The sequence below is a fragment of the Aegilops tauschii genome, chromosome 3, assembly GCF_002575655.3.
Source record: "Aegilops tauschii subsp. strangulata cultivar AL8/78 chromosome 3, Aet v6.0, whole genome shotgun sequence".
Taxonomy (NCBI): domain Eukaryota; kingdom Viridiplantae; phylum Streptophyta; class Magnoliopsida; order Poales; family Poaceae; genus Aegilops; species Aegilops tauschii.
In genome coordinates this window covers 623412935-623430852 of record NC_053037.3, presented here as the reverse complement: position 1 = coordinate 623430852, position 17918 = coordinate 623412935, and the positions used below count along the sequence as shown (strand labels likewise).

At 41.1% G+C, this 17918-nt stretch overlaps 1 protein-coding gene and 1 long non-coding RNA gene across 2 annotated transcripts; one reads left to right on the top strand and one right to left on the bottom strand.

Annotated features, from left to right (window-relative positions):
- Nucleotides 1-7534: 7534 nt before the first annotated feature.
- Nucleotides 7535-8558, bottom strand: LOC109784611 (putative F-box/LRR-repeat protein At5g38386). The gene is made up of 2 exons (XM_020343208.1): nt 7960-8558; nt 7535-7544 (listed from the first exon to the last, which is right to left on the bottom strand). Exons 1-2 carry the CDS (start codon nt 8556-8558, stop codon nt 7535-7537), a joined length of 609 nt encoding a protein of 202 aa, XP_020198797.1.
- A 6933-nt stretch (nt 8559-15491) lies between these two features.
- LOC120976301 (uncharacterized) lies at nt 15492-16132 on the top strand. The gene is made up of 2 exons (XR_005771547.3): nt 15492-15621; nt 15770-16132. It is a non-coding gene; the product is annotated as an uncharacterized lncRNA (long non-coding RNA).
- Nucleotides 16133-17918: the final 1786 nt, after the last annotated feature.

Genomic DNA, 17918 nt, shown 5'->3' with positions numbered 1-17918 from the left:
CAGCCACTCCAACAAGTCCAAGCCCAGTACCAACTCCAGCCCATGTCATGTCTTGGCCCATTGGCTTCTCCGTGGCCAAGGTCATGACAGCATACGACCTCGGCGATTACCAGAGTGAGGAGACAATCATACCAGATGGCTTGTCCTCTAATTGTGTTACCCATATGATCACAGATGATTACCCCAGTGTTGTCTTGATAAACACTCTCGCAGAAACTCACATCAACATTCAGTTTCAGCGTCCCCATCGCATGGCATGGGAAATATTTAGTGTCCGCCACTTAGCTATGGTCTTGGTAGGTTTCACTCCATTCTCCCTTCCTGTTGTGGCAAGATCAAGTGCCGTGTCTAGCACCCATTTGACAGGTTGTCTATTTGATGGCCTGCTTTGATTCGCTTGTGTTGTCGAGTATGCATGAAACCTCTCAGGCGCACGCGTTAGATTTTCCCCTTTTCTTAACTCTTTTGCTGCATGGCACGTACGCGAAAACAAAGAAAACAAATAAACGATCGCGTAGACGCCCGATAAATTTTCTTAGTTGCAACAAAGACTCCAGTCTCCTCTTTCTTTCCCAAAGAAACATTTTTTAACCGAGTTACTCAAGGAAAACAAATCGAGGACTCTGCGCTCGCCGGAGGAGGGAGCCGCTATGCCAAGATCAAACCATACTTGAGTGAGGAATGTGTTTGATACTACTAGTGACCTTTGATGCTAATTCCCCGTATGGGATGACAATCGGTAGCACCATCTGCACCAATGCGCTCACCCTCAGATCATCTTTGCCGCAGTAGATCGCAGTCCTCTCGATGCTAGGATAGTTGCCCGATGACGATTCCTGCCCGCTGACAGATGACGCTCAACATCCTTGCATGTTCTCCTACATTCAGTGTGACGAGAGACAGCAGGGTAGCACATTAGTTCAAGGTTCCACACTACATAGGCATATCTATCTTAAAGGAGTATTACCATTTTGAGCTTAAAGGTCATATCCTTCAGTTTAGGGGAGCGCCGGAGAATGAGAAGCAGCGGAGTGAAGTCGAAGCAATGCACCATTCGTCCAGCACCAGGTTTGTGAGGTTGCCAAACACTGGGCATGTTTGTAGACCCCTCCCGAATACATGCTTCATGTTCATCAAGGCTGAAATTAATTCAGCTAGTTAGAATAGCAACATGACAAACGGGAGGGGTAAAATAGTTGGTTAGACAATAAAGAAGATTGTGTCTGTTGGTGTGAGTTGGGATTTATATATCTGTAAGAGGGTTGAAGTGTAAAATGTACAGACAATATAGATAGAGAATAGAGAGATGGATCCTAATGAGATCCAGAAAATTCCCCATTCATCGCATCTGCCTCTCTCTGTTCTTCAACCTAGTTCACTCAAATCTGCATGATTTTCGTATTAGAATCAATATGGTATCAGAGCCAGGTTCGTTCTTGCGTGTTCCACCCGAAATTTTGAGCGAAGATTGGCCACCGACGAGGTGTTGTCGCCGTACTCTGGAGCTTGCGGTCGCTGCTGTCGTGTGTGGTGGTGACTTTGGAGCTTGCGGTCGCTGCTGTTGTGTGTGGTGATGTGGTCTCTCCGAATCCCTGTCTTCATCCCCGCCGCAGTCCGCCGGTCGACCCGGACAAAGGTCTGCAGCGCTGCTCCAGTTTGGTGAGTGGTTTGTGGCGAGGTCAACTTCCTGGTACCTATCACGCCAATAGCTAGTTCATCTCCAAGTTTGTTTTTTGGCTTCTATTCTCCTGCATGAGATCTCCATTACAAGCAGTGGAGAGGCCAAGTTAAATCAGGCTCGTGTACTACAGCAAGTAGCACCTTGCGTGGTGAGTCTTACAATTGTTGAGTGTGCTTGGGGTGTGCTTTTGCATTGGAAATGTCAGAACAATCTAAGGACAAGTCAGGGGATGCAGGTATAGAAAAAATGTATAAAATTTTCAGTAAATTGCTTGAGTAGCAGCAGCTTAAAGCAGTCCCAGAGACAGTTAAGTATGCCCTGGAACCAAATCTAGTGAGGTTGTCAGGTCCTGGCAACTATACCAGTTGGGCACGCCATGCTCAATTGATACCGAGTTCCCATGGCTATGAGTACCTGCTTGTTGATGATGAAGAAAAGCAGAAAAATAGTGATACTCACACAAGACAGATCAATGATAGGGTTCTAGTATGGCTGTTGGGAAGCATGGATCCAATAGTGTGACAACAGGTCGAAATAACACTACTAGAAAAAGGCCTGTTAGTGGCACACCTATTTTTGCCATTAATGGCGCACTATAGGTGCGCCACTAGTAACAAATAGTAATGGCGCACATTTGGTGCGCCATTACTATCACAAATAGTAAGGGCGCACCTATAGTGCGACATTACTATGCCTAGAAGTGCGCCGTTACTATCTGACTTCGTAATGGCGCACCACATAGAAGTGCCCATTACTAACAATTTTTTTTCAAATTTTTTTCAGAATTTTTTTTTCAAATATTTTTTTTAAATCATTTTTTTCGTTTTTTTCTTAATCTTGGGTCAATATGTTTAATCTCAAGCCAAATCGCACTCCGTCGTGAAACTTCCCAAAAGGTCACCCATCCTCACACTACTCTAGCCCGAGCACGCTTAATTTCTCAGTTCTATCCAACCCCAGCACCAGCTCACTTAACAGGCACTTGTTGATATATCTATCATATCAATCCTATTAAACCTTGTAGATGTCTATGACTTTGTTCATGTTCATGAGTGTGATGAAATTTTGAAAAAATATTTCAAACTTTCCGTTCATATTACGTATCATATTTTGAACATTTTTTCCAAAAAAAAATTCGAAACCAATTTTTTTCTGTTACTAGTGGCGCACCTAGCAAATGGTGCGCCATTACTAAGTTTGATTTTTTTTCATTTTTCCCTCTCTAGATCTTAAAAGCCCCGTAACTTTTCGAGTAGATGATTTTTCATATAAAAAACTTTTTTATCCGAGTTCGTATGCAAAAGTTATGCCCGTTTTACTAAATTCCAGAGAGATTTTGCAAATAAAGTCGAAATTCATATTTGTAAATTTCCCAACAACTAGACCACATATCACGTGGGAAACTTATTTTCTTTTATTTTTTTTGACATTACTAAGTTTGACCAAGGTTTGACCCAATCATACACATAGTAATGGCGCACTTTGTACAGGTGCGCCATTACTATGTCAACTAGTAATGGCGCACTATCCCCTGGTGCGCCACTGCTAAAAGTTTTTTTTACTTTTTTTTCAAAACTAGTAATGGCGCACCACACATCAGGTGCGCCATTAGTAATATGTCAATAATGGCGTACCTGTATCTGGTGCGCCACTGCTATATAGCAGTGGCGCACCACATACATGGTGCACCATTAATGTCCATATTAGCTATAGCTGTTTTTCTAGTAGTGTAATGTCAACCGTGTCTGAAGTGTGGACCGCCTTGGAGAACCAAATCGCTGGGAAATCAAACAAAATGCAGGCAACCCGCATTATGGAGGAATTAACTCCTCTAAATCAAGGCACAAAGTCTGTAACAGAGTATGCTGGTGAATTGAAACGGCTGTACAGGGACCTACACTACTATCATCCTTTTCAAGAAGTTGACAAGAGAGATCTAGCCATTCATCACAAATGGTTTGAGACGATTGTGGCCAAGCTGTTTCTAGATGGACTAAACCAGGAGCTTAACCTTCGGTGACAACTCATATTCTCTCAACCAGATGGCCAAGTCTCGATGATATTATTTCCAGTGTGCTCGAGGAAGAAACTCGGTTGGCTCAACCTAAGGAGGATGATCAGAAATGTGGAGGCGACCGTGCAGCTTTATCTATGCAATACCGTCGTACTCCCAGGCCCTTTGGCAAGATAGACAAAAACAAGTTGTTTTGTGATCACTGTAAAAGAAAAGGACACACAAAGGATGCATGTTTTGAGCCACCAGTGGTAGATGTACGAGCTCTTGAGGAGTTCAACTCCAAGCTTAAACTCTCAGAAAGCTCATCTTCCTCCCAAGGCACCTCTAAGGTTGATTCCAATCTAATTGCTACTTCTCACCAAGGTATGAACCTTTATCAAGCGAACACTACCACCAAATCAAAACCTTGGATTATTGATACGGGAGCTACAAATCATATGACAGGGGATTCAGACATGTTTGTATCTTATACACCTTGTTCAGGTAAAGACAAAGTTCGTGTAGCGGATGGATCCATGGCATCTATTGCAGGACGAGGATCCATCTAGTGCACTAAGTCATTGTCTTTAGCTCATGTTCTACACGTTCCCAAGTTCCCAGTGAACCTATTATCTGTTAGCTCTATGAATAAATCTCATGATTGTAGAAGCTGGTTTGATCCTACTTGTTGTGCTTTTCAGGAGCTAGGGACTGGGAGACAACTGGGAACTGGGACCGAGCATGAAGGACTTTATTATCTTGATGATGGAAGTGATGAAGTGGCTTTTGCATCATGTTTGTCTTCCAGTCAAGAGTTATTGTTGCATCACCGCAAGCTTGGGCATCCTTCTTTTGCTGTTTTATCTCGTGTTTATCCTGTTTTATTTAAGTGATGTCCTAAAGAGGCTCTGGTATGTGATGCTTGTGAGCTAGCTAAACATACTAGGGGCTCTTATCCTAGTATTAGTCTTAGAAGTGAAAAACCATTTGAAAGAATTCACTCCGATGTTTGGCGACCCTGTGAGGTTCACTCAGTTTCTGGGCATCGGTGGTTTGCCACCTTTATTGATTGCTTTAGTCGGTACACTTGGCTCTATCTTCTGAAGCATAAGAGTGATGTATTATCGGTTTTCAAAGACTTGTGTGCTCTTATTAAAAATCAGCATGCAGCTACTGTTAAAATTCTACGTACGGACAATGGTACGGAATATGTTAATCATGAGTTTGAATTGTTTCTTTCTTTGAATGGTATTGAACTCAGACATCATGTGTTAATACACCAGCAAAATGGTGTTGCTGAACGTAAAAAAAGGCATTGGCTCGAAGTTGCACGTTCATTGATGTTTACAATGAATGTGCCCAAATTCCTTTGGGGCGAGGCAATTAAAACTGCAACTTACTTGATAAATCGCATGCCTCTTCGTGTTTTAGGTTACAAAACTCCTGCTGAATGCCTTTTAAATTCTAATGAATTTGTGGTTCCTCCAAAAGTCTTTGGCAGTGTTTGTTTTGTGCATGACTATAGAAATTCGGTACGAAAATTAGATCCTCGTGCTCTTAAATGTGTGTTTATGGGTTATTCTCCCTCAAAAAGGACTATAGATGTTGGTGCCCTTCAGAGTATCCTTTTTTGTGAGCATGGATGTAACTTTCCGTGAAAATGAACCATATTATGAATCAAATGTTGGGTCGGTATTTCATTGTCACCACCTGATGAGCAGCAAGAAAGGGGAAATGAAGGGCATGTCCTTGTTCTTGCTCCCACTTCAGGTGATTCTCTGTCTACTAATAGCATTCAAAATCAAGGCGAGGAAAATGATGGTGTTAGTGATGATAACTCTTGTCATGGAGACGAGGATGATGGCATAGGACACTTATTACTTCCATCTCAAGGTGAGGAGTCTCAAATACGTGAGGACCCAGGTACCAATACCATCTCTTCTAATTCTGTAACTCCTACTAGTACATGAGGGCAGAGTGATAATCAACCTTCTACTCTTGTAGACACTTTACCTATTGCCTTACGAAGACCAACTAGAATCCGAAATGCACCCGGATATCTTAAAGACTACAAACCTGATATAGCCAATTACATCTCCTACAAATATTGTAGTCCGTCCCTCCAAAGTTTTATTGTTTCTCTAGATCTTGCTTCCATACCAAAAGACTGGAAAGTTACCTTGAAAGACCCAAAATGGAAGGATGCAATGCTGGATGAGATGAGAGCATTGGAGAAAAATAAAACTTGGGAGCTCGTGGATCTACCTCTAGGTAAGCAACTGGTGGGATGCAAATGGGTGTTTACTATCAAGCACACGCCAGAGGTTAAGATAGACAGATACAAAGCACGCCTTGTAGCCAAGGGGTACACGCAGACTTATGGTATAGACTATGATGAAACCTTTGCACCTGTGGCAAAGATGAACTCTGTGAGGACTCTCATATCTTGCAGTTAATTTTGATTGCAGCATCTACCAGATGGACGTAAAAAATGCATTTCTTCATGGCGATCTTCATGAAGAGGTGTATATGCAAATTCCACCAGGTTTTGATTCCAGCTGTAATATAGGAAAAGTATTACGCCTACATCATTCCTTGTATGGGTTAAAACAATCACCAAGGGCGTGGTTTGATCGTTTTAGACAAGCTATGTTGAAAAGAGGCTACCGACAGAGCAACGCTCACCACATATTGTTCTATAAACATGCTAATAACAAGGTAGCAATCTTGATAGTTTATGTTGATGATATTGTGATGACAGTCAATGATACCGAGGAAATTGTTGGCCTGAAGCATCATCTCGCACAAGAATTTGAAGTGAAGGATCTAGGACACTTGAGGTACTTCCTTGGCATAGAAGTCTTGTGTGGTCCAAAAGGTGTATTTCTGACACAAAGGAAGTACATCTTAGACCTGCTCAAAGAAACTGGCATGTATGGTTCAAAACCGGCTGCTACTCCCATTGAACAGAATCACAAATTAAGTAGTGATGTAGGGAATCCGATTAATAGCTAATGCTATCAGAGACTCATGGGTAAGTTGATTTATCTTTCCCACACTCGTCCTGATATTGCATTTACCGTAAGCGTTGTGAGTCAATTCATGCATAACCCAAGAACGGCTCACCTGGATGTTGTTAATAGAATCCTATGGTACCTTAAAGGGTGCCCAGGAAAAGGTCTTCTCTACACAAAGCAAGGGAATTTACAAGTTGAGTGTTATACAGATGCGGACTGGGCTGGTTCTCTAGATGATCGGCGATCCACTTCTGGTTATTGTGTATTTGTTGGGGGAAATTTAGTCTCTTGGCAAAGTAAAAAACAAAATGTGGTAGCTAGGTCAACTGCCGAGGCTGAGTTTAGATCCATGACACATGGCCTATGTGAGCTATTATGGTTGTAGATTCTTCTAACTGAACTAAGGTTATGTTAGAGTAAGCCTTTGATGCTTTACTGTGATAACAAAGCAGCAATTGATATTGCGAATAATCCAGTGCAACACGATCGTACTAAACATATTGAAGTTGACCATCATTTCATCAAAGAGAAACTGGATAGAGGAGTGGTTTTTATGCCATATGTGACTTCAGCAAGTCAGGTAGCAGATGTTCTAACAAAAGGCCTACCAGAAAATTGTTCTCTATCTTTTGTAGCAAGATGGGTCTATCTGATGTGTTTGCCCCATCTTGAGGGGGGGTGTTAGTGTGAGCTGGGATTTATATATCTGTAAGAGGGCTGAAGTGTAAAATGAACAGATAATATAGATAGAGAATAGAGAGATGGATCCAGATGAGATCCAGAAAATTCCCCATTCATCGCCTCTGCCTCTCTCTCTCTCTCTCTTTTCTTCAACCTAGCTCACTCAAATCTACATGATTTTCGTATGAGAATCAATACATTGATATCAAGAGGTAGCTAATACTAGAAAATCTAGCAACGCAATAAATAATATTCAGCTAAACTAGCATGTCACATAAACGTGAAAAGAGAACAGCCCAATCACTCGTACCTCAGATAATGGTGCATACAAATCCAAGGTTGTGACATGTGAGAGGCCATGGAGTATACCATAATTCAATATTTTGCCTCGATTGCCTTGGAGGACACCAGATCTTAGACTTATTGAAGTTGTAACTAGAGAATGAAAATCCCTGGTTACTAGAAAACATCCATTTGAATAACGGAATGTTGGATCGAGGATAGACAGATGGTTTACGTTTGGAGCACAAATCTTGAGACCTTGGTTGAAATGACAGAAGGATATGTGTATAGTCTTAAGAAACCTTGATGACATTTGCTGCGGGTCCCAGACATTGCAATGCTCCAGCTCTATATGTTCAAGCACATGGAAGTCAAAATTCAGCGGCCTGAAAAATCTGTCATCCGAACTAACCTCTTGGAGCTTGATTCTTCTCAGGTGCTGAGAATGAAACATTGACCTGTTGTCGAATATTGTTGTGATGACACTAGAACAATAAACATGAAGCAAACGAGCTTTATGCCTGATGTGCCGAATCCACGTATCACATTTGTTAGCAAAATCACCACCTCTGAAGAAGATCCGAGCCTCATCCAAGGGTAGAGTGCCATCACGCAAGAGTAGCAACTGGTCCCCAAACTTCTGCAGCCTATTCCGATCCGCCATTCTCTTCTCCCAGTCATAATCACCATCCATAAAGTCCTTGTAGTCTAGGTGGATGAAGGGCATGGAGGCCCAGAGATCATGCCACCTTGGGGAGAGCAAGCATTTGCGGACGACTTCTGGCATTGGCAGGAAGGACATCACGAGATGGAGCAGCGGGTCAGCAAGGCTACTGAGACTGTCAACACCATCCGCTACTGGTCCGTGCAACCTCTTGGAATTGGACACCGATGACGACATCCTGTCAAACAGATGGCTGCATGATCCAACACGGCAAAGCATTATTAATAAAATACAAACTACGGAAATATCAGGAACACGTGAGAGAAGATTTGGTCCCATATATACACGACACAATTATCTATACATATATCTACCAACCATTGGTACTATGAAAGACAAAAAGCATAACCACACATGATAGGATCATTGATATATTGTCATAAGATGGCAATAAACACCGATATGTTCACCTTGTTATTTTGTTTGGTAGCATTGTTCCACCTAGTAAATTCAGTTTATTAATCATAAAGATTAACAAAGTGTTGTCATTTAACAAAAAAGGAAAACTTCTGTTAGGAAGGGAGCTAGCAGAAAATATAGAGAAAATAGAACTTCTCAGCCTCGGTTTATTCTAAGAACAACCTTTTTCAGTTCTCTAGCAGTGTACCCACAAAACAAACTGAGCATTCTAGAAAATTACTCCCTCCGTAAATATTTCTTTACAGAGGGAGTACATCCAACTGAACCAATTTTGTGTTTTTCAAAACAAAGTTGACAATCATAGAGCAGAACGAAGCCTAGTGCTATGAATTATGTTTTTGTCTTCCAACTTGCAACAGAAACGAGCACAACCAGGTGAACCAATCTTGGCTACTCTCCCAGGGTGAGATTTCATCCACAGTGGCGGCACCCTCCTTCTGCGACCGGTCACCACCACCACCCACCAACAGCCGGTGAACGAATCCCCACCAGAGCCATAACAAGTATGAGAGGATCACTAACCTAGTAGTTGCAGCCGACAGGCAACTCCTGCATCCGATGGATCGACGTCAGGAAGCTCCGGTAGGGGACTCGGGTAGGCGCCCGATGGATCCTGAGCCAGCGAGGGATGCGGCGGTGGTGGCAAAATTGAGCACGCTTGCGGTGATTTGGTCGGGTTTTTTCCTGTTTTTGAGAGAGGCGGTCGCTTCTTTTTTTATCTCAAAGAATAAGTGCCACACGTGTGGCACAAAGCAACATGATCCAAACATCACCATTACCATCCATTTTACCACGTCAAACAAATGACATCAGCGGAATCTTTTTGGTTTTTTGGACTTAAAATTGTTTTATCTCTTAAATAGAAAAATCCGATTAAAAACCGTTTTCATCATTAAAACCGTCTCGAAGAGATCTTCAAAACAAGATCCCGTATTGATATGGTTTGACAACTTTTTTGCCCAAATTTGCCATGATGTTACACCGAAGTTGCCATAGTGTTTACACTACAGTTTCCATGATATGTTCATCTATTTATTTTTCTTCTAGATTTAAAGCTATCATTGTATTTCAACTACTTTTCACAGCAAACTTTACTAACTGACCATGGAAATTTTTAATAATTAACCACGGAAAATTTAATTCATGGATCATGGCAATTTTACTAATTCATCATGGCAATTTTAGTTTATAGATCATGGCAATTTTAGTATTTTGACCATGGAAATTCTAGTTTGGCCATGGAAATTATTTTTTATGAACCATGGCAAATTTTTAGTTCATGTATCATGGCAAATTTAAGTGATTCACCATGGCAATTTTAGTTTCTGGTTCATGGCAAATTTGAGTCATTGACTATGCATTTTTAAAGTAATTGACGATGGATTTCTTTTTAATTATGAATCATGTCAAAATCATTTCATGGATCATGGAAAATTTTAACAATTCTCCTAGGAAGTTTAGTTTCTTAATTTATTTTTTATAACATGTCAAAATTTACGTTAACATAGAAGAAAAAGTAGTTGAAACATATCGTGGCAACTTCACTATAAACACCATGGCAATTTATGTGCTATATAGATGGCAACTTTTGACCGCCAAAAAATAGCGTGGAAATATATCGATAGGGGGTCTAGTTTTGAAATCCTCATCGCATCGGATTTAATGGTGAAAATAGATTTTCAATTGGATTTTTCATTTGAGTGATAAAATATTTTAAAGTTTAAAAAATCCAAAAGATTCCCGCTGACATCATTTCTTTTGTCCCTGTTTACATGCATGTGTGAAAGAAACAAAAAGGCTGACATGTCACAATGGGTGGCTAGAAGGGTGTTTGGCCTGACCTCCTTCAGCCCACACGTGTGGGTGGAATTGCTTCGTGCCACACGTGTGGCACTTATCAGGTTCCTTCTTTATTATAGGGGGGCGACTTGGTCATTTTTCTGTTTGAGAAGAAGGGTGACTTAGTCAGCTAGATTTTTTCTTAAGGTTTTTCACTAGATCTTATTCAAAGGAAATAGAATTGGGGATACAAGGAATATAGGGGGGTTCTAAGAGTGACCAAATGGCGCACCGGATCTTGTGATACAATAACTTTTACAAACGAGTGGACTACGTAATTTGCATCTCTGCTTTCATGCTTCACACCATCTTTGTACTCTTCCTTCTTGAGCTTGACACCTATGATGATCATATCGCTGGCACCGAGGTATTCGCCCGGTAAGTGATTTAAAGTTGCCAATCAATCCATCAACACCTGGATTTTCTAACATAAAGCTAATCTGTGAGCCATAGCTGCCCTACATGCCATTGCCTCCAAAATTTCTTGGCTCTGTCAAGCCGTGAAGAACCACTGTTGAAGCCCCCATAAAATTGCCTCTGTGGTCATGAAAAACCGCAGGAAGCGATACCCTAGACTCGTCCCTCGATATAGCATCATCAACATGGATCTTTAGATAGCGCTCCTCCAGAGGGCTCCACTTGTTCCTACTAGTTTGTTCCCTTAGTTGCAAGGTTTGCAGGTAACAGTGAAAGATCACCTAGATAATTATGAATGAAACTCATAGTAGTCAGCGGAGAGAGGAATTCTTGGTTGTGAGTTGCTTTCCGTTGAACCCACCACATCGACCATAAGGTGACCAAAACTTTGATCAACTCCTCTTCTCCCATTGAGTCCTTGATATGAAAAGCCTTGAGCCTTGCATCAAGAGCCATGCATGCAATTAGATGCTCAACTATATCATCATCTATCAAAGACCAAACACACTTTGCCTTGCTGCAATCTATCAGCGCATGTCTCTAACTATCAACTGCTCCATTGCATATAGGGTACACATCAGAATCCACAATGGTTCGGTTGCTTTAGACCAATTCTATCGAGATTGAATTCTTGGCAAGATGCCATGCAAATTTTTTATTTTGCCCGGTACCCTAATCTTCCACAAACTCTTCCCATCTTTTCCTAGTTGACTGTGTATCTGATTGGGCTGCTCTACACTCTAGCCAATCTTCACACCTCACCTTCATACCAAGTAGTAGACGATAACCTAAGAAAACTAAAAAGAACCCGCTGCACTCATAAAGCCAGACCCAGTCATCATCATTAATGTGCATACTCAGTGGAATATTCAGAACTGCAACAACATCTGGTGTTTGCATGTCCACTTGAACTGTCTATCGATCCTAAGATCTGATGCTTCCATCGATAAGTTATGCGACCATAGTTGGAGGTCATTCATCCATGGATGCAGAGCATGCAGCATATGATCCCTAGGTAACTAGTTATCGTCCCAGATCGTAGTTGGTAGGCCATTACCAATACGACATATTAAACTTGTTTCAAAACATATTTGCCTTCACAAACACCTCGCCACACATGAGATGGATGAGATTCTAACTCAGAAGAAGAACATTGGTTGTGGGGTTGTAAACAAATGTTGGAACTCTTGGCACTAAAAGAATCTGGGTCCCAAGCAGCCCCCATGCCTATTTAGCGAGCATCGCTAAATTAAAGGTTGTGTATCTCCAAAACCCAGCCGCCCATATATTTTGGCATAGTGAATACATCCCAATATAATCATGCCACCTTCCTCTTCCCATCCTTACTTCCCCAAAAAGTTCTAAAGCATAGTATCTATCTGTTGTCACAAACCCATAGGTAACAAGAAGCAATTCATGGAAAATGTGGGAACAGCTTGTGCCACACATTTTATCAAGACCTCCTTACCTACACCTATCGTGCACTTTTAAATTCACCCCTTCACCTTGCACCAGAGCCTATCTTTAATATAGTTGAAAGAGTTGTTTTTTGACTTCCCAACATCAGATGATAGCCCAAAATATCTCTCTGATAGTGACTCGTTTGGCAATCTAGAATAATTGAATAACACTTCGTTGATCATTTGGGCACCCATTCCCGAAGAAAAGACTTGATTTGGATAAATTCACACGCTGACCTAAGGCTTCACAATATTTTTGAATGGTGTCCTTCATAACATTTGCCTTGAACATCAATAAGAAATCATCCCAAAAAAGGAGATGATTGACTGGAGGATCCATCGGAGAAACCACCGCCCCTCTTACATTCTCGTTAGAGCTATTTCCTTTTAACAAGCATGAAAATCCCTTTGCAACCAATAAAAAAGATAAGGTGAAATAGGATCTTCCTGTCAAATACCCCTCGAGGGTTTAAATTCATTCAGCTTACGCCATTCAAAAGAATAGTAAAAGATACTGTCGATACACATTGTATTATTTTTGACAGCCACCTTGAACTAAACCCCATCTTCAACATAACTGCTCCACGGTAGTTCAACTCAACCCGGTCATATGCCTCAACTTGGTCAGCTAGATGGGTGGGATCAAATCAGAAGTCCGCTATAAAGCTAGGACCAGTATCCAAGCCCGTTAGGCTAAGCCCATGAGCCTCATAACATTCAATGGTAAAGTTTATTTCCTTTGGTGTATGTAGTACTTTTATTATTGCTTATGTTTATAAGAGAAACTCTAGCAGGGTCGTCGTATCTCCGGTCATTATTATATGGGATATGAAGCGCATTTTATATGGATATAGAGGCCGCGCTCACTATGTGCAAACACAGAGTCGTCATAATGGGGTCTACATAGATTTCATTTTATATGTTCTTCATTTTTCATTTTCTTCAATTTCGTGGGAGCAATTTAAGCCCAGATTAGTCTAGTCAAACACATGTATCAGAATGATAACTTAATACGAACTATATACAGTGGCTAAAATGTGTCACTTTACGTATAACGAGTGACTTGAAATGCTGTTTACCAACATTTCCAAAATAGGGAATATCGCTTGACCTAGTACTACCTACAGATGTCGGTGGATGGCGACGTCTAGTGATTGCCCTTCTCATTGCCCTCCTCCTCCTCCGAGAGATCGTCGAAGTAGCCATAGGGGTCGGACTCGTGGGTAACAACAATGAGCTCCCACTGCTCCTCATCATCGGTGTGTGTGGTGCCGTAGTTCTAGGGGATGCGCTACTTATTGAGAGCTACGAGGGCGGAGTGCCGCAATACAATGTTGATTGGGTCCTTGAGCTCCTTCTCAGCTCTGGCTTCTAGGGGGATGTTCTTGTAGACGAGGTGGGCAGAGGGTCCAACGGGGATGTTCTTGTAGACGAGGTGGGCAGAGGGTCCAACAGGGATGATGTCATACGTCCTCCTCGTTTAATCGAACAAGGGAGCTAGATCCGCCGCCGGCATCGACACCGCGAGAAGCACTGGATCCCCTGTGGCACTAGATTCGTTGTTGCTGTGGGAGGATGATCATGTAGCTGTCTCGGCTAGTGCGGCATGGGGAGAGTTCGCCTTGGTTTGCAGCATCTGGGACGGGAGGTTTCGCTCTGACACCAAATTTAGCTAGTGATTAGTCGTACCTGCACCACGCAACTTGAAAACATGATGGTGGTGCGAGGAGGAAGAAGCTAAAACTTCCCTACCCACTAGCGGTTGGGTATGGAGCTAAGTCCATGCTGGATCTCCCCAACCTCCAAATATGGAGGCCACAAGGTCTTTAATGGAGTGAGCTCCATCTGGCGACAATGCTAACGTGCCATTTTAGGCCAAGATCAACACCCATCTAGCGAGCTCCAATTTATGGAGCGAGCTCCATCTCCGTAAATTATGCGGATGAACACATATTTGGCAACACTGCTGGCATGCTATTTTGGTCCAAGATCACCATATTGGCAGTTATTATGGCGATCGAAGTCATGTGGAAACTAGAGTCGCTCATAGTGTTTTCCTCTTAGCTTGTAGAAGCAACAAGACTGTCAGATTGTTTCGGTGTTTTAATCTCATTCACTAATTTGATTTATCAATCTTCTCCTTGTTATGCTCTCCATTTGTTTTTGACCTTGGTAACCTTTTGAGCAAGATGTTGTGATTGAGACCTTAATCTTAGTTGTTATGCTCACCATACATTCTTGCCATCATGATGATACCATCAAAGAAACTAACTCATAGGATGTGCAATTGTTATGTTCTTTTCACCAGGATAATGATTCCCTTCAGGAGTTTGCAAAGTCAATTTGCAAGGTAAATTAATATAAGAGCACCACCCTAATATCTAATCACTTAGGTCGCAAGCACCTAAAAACCCAAGGATATGTCACTAAGCCTGACTATGATGAGTTATACATTACAAAAATAAAGGAGAGCCTAGAAACAAAATGGATGATTGGGGTGTTGTTTTCTTTGGCGTCAGCATGCATGTGGGAATTTCGCAAAAAAATGCATGTGGGAGCAGGCCATGCATAGTAATTATGTCAACCAACCAATATTGGGGACATTTTTAATTTCTTCTCTTATACCAAGAGAGAAATAATGTTATGCCAGAAGAAACATCAAAATTGGAATGAATTGTATATATGGCCATAATAATTTACGAAAAATCATTATCTGTGACTTAAACATGATATTGGCATGCATGGTTTTTAGCTAGCCATTAAACATGACATTTTATAAGCGGTCAACTTTTAGAAGTGGCACTAAACTTGCACATTATGATAAGAATGTTTTAAAAAATAAGGTATCAACCAACTTTAGAAGCAGAACTCTAAATATTAATATTTTCCATAAATGTCCTAAAGCATCAACAAGGTATTTTCTATATATATTAACCTTGAGCAAGCATTTGATGGACACACACTCAGCAGTCGCCCTTACAAGAATACTACCACACATTGCTTTTGAGTAGCGATGGCCAAGCACATGAGGAATCATATCCAAGGAGTTGTGCTACTTTCTTTTGTTTTTGTGGTCTGTCTTGCTTGTCTTGGATACGCAAACGGTAAATGATTAATAAATCAAAGTTATTTTTTGGGAAATAGATTATTGACTTTGATTTTTATGTCTGCAATAAAGTCTACATGTATGCTATGTTCCCTTTTGTATATATGTTGAGAGGATAAGCCTATTCTTTATTCCGTGCATGTTAGGTGAAAGCATAAACGACTATGGGAGCAATAAGGTCAAGAGCGTCCAAGAAGGCTACATAGACCCCCCCCCCCCCCCCATGTTATAGGAACACACACATGGTTGTAGGCAATAAATTCTGCTGTAAAAAGGATAAGTTGTGTTGGTCAGACCTTGGAGTATGCTTCACAAACTGTCCATGCAAGATTGATTGCCCATCCCCACCGGTGACACAGTAGTTTAGTTGTCTCTCCATTTGTTCAAATAAATCTCAGCCTTATGGGTCTCGAAACAAAGATGTGTTGATTACATAGCAAATTTTGTATGTTTCAGAAATTGGAAGTATCATAATAGTACTTAATAAAATTAGTGGGTTGTATGCGTAATTGCGCTGATTTATTGCATATCATTTATGTATTCAGTATTGCCTTTTCCCATATTTTGATTTTGTCACCTCCAAGGTCTATCTTTTTTTTTTGATTGGATCTCTTGGATCCGACGAGTGTGAACCCATGGTGGACACTCAAAATTATAAAATTTAATCTCCCTTGTGTCCTTGTTACAATGGTTAAGATCATACTTTTTTTGTCATATGCATTTGATATCATTTATCTAGGTGAACGACAACTTTGTACCAGCTAGTGAAGCATCCACTATTCTAATTTAAATTATGTTTAGCAAGTATAATCAACGATGCATATCAAGTATTGTGTATATAGATTCGCAAAATCATGATAGGTAACCCCAACCAAACTCAGTGTTGATTACTCCAGTTCAGGCGTCGGGTGCTTAGTATTAATAGTATTTTAACACTATCTTTTGCCCACAAATCTCAAAGCAACTATAATTACCTAAGCTACTGTTCATGTGTTGTGAGGTAGAGAGAGCAAAAGCATCGTCGAGTATAGAAACAAACAATATTCTATCCCTAGCAGATACAAATCAAACCAACAAAATTATGACAAAAGATTTTTGGTAGATGGGAGTCAAACCGCCAAATATGTCAAAAGCAGTGGTGAAGGTAAACATGCTAGGGATCACACCGCCAAATATGTCAAAAGCAATGGTGAAGGTAAACACGCTAGGAAACACTAAGAGTAAGGTGATAAAATTGTACAAGAAATTCAGCCATTTTCATAGCATTCTCCCAATCACTATCAACAGGAATACCAAGAGCTTTCTCACTAGTTAAATCCAATGTATAGAGTGGATCTTCTTCCTCATACCTCGCAAACACTTTCTCAAAGTTGATTGCGGTTGCTAACATCAGGTATGTGGAATTCGATCTAGTGCATACATCCAAACTCAAGAATGCCTCGTTGTCCACCTTTTCTAACTGAGCAAGTTCAGCTTTTGGGGAGCTTGGTCGGATGCTAGGAGGGGGCATCTTTTTGCCTTGGGATATAGTTTGTGCACCAAGGAGTGTAAGTTGTTGCGGGTTTCTCGCTCTGCAATCCATGGAAAACTACTTGGATGCATACACCTTGGGTGACAAGGGCAGGTGTCACTGACACAACATGACCTCGTGGTATTGCCTAAATGGCTCACCGTTGTGCTCATCGATAACAAATTATACGTGGTACCTAACATACTTATACACGAGCTCAATGTCGTACCTGGATCAACGTGGTGAGAGACTAGCTATGTGTACTTTGAGTTGCACGACGGTTGTGCCTCGCAGTGAACATCATGAACTGCCATCGCCGCAAGCTTTGGAGTTCTGAGTCAAGTCAAACTTGCTTGGCTTGAATTAGGTATCTCTAGTTGGAGATGCTCTCATCCGCCACTGGATCAACTTGAATCTTTCCTCCGTCAAACTCAATACATGATCATTGCTGAAGTAGGAATTTCCTATCTGTCGTGCGACAAACTGTCGGCCAAACGCACAGGTCTCGACAGCTAGAGCACACATGGGCCGACCTATTTAACCTATTCCTTCGTTATGGTTTTGGGAACCGTAGGTTCCTTTCCAGTTTTTCCAGTTTTGGGAACCTTATAGCTGAACCCATTTTTTTTCCTTTTACCAGTTTTTCCGGTTTCTTTTGCCTTTTTTTTTTCTTTTTTTTATTTTTATTCTATTTCTTTTCGTTATTTGTTTCTCTTTATTTTTTTTCCTTTTATTCTTCAAAAATTGTCAAAAAAAACTTATCCTCAATATTTGTTAATATTTTT

What these genes read in the sequence shown, in the direction of transcription:
- LOC109784611 (XM_020343208.1), bottom strand. Translation starts at nt 8,558, where the DNA reads ATGTCGTCATCGGTGTCCAATTCCAAGAGGTTGCACGGACCAGTAGCG.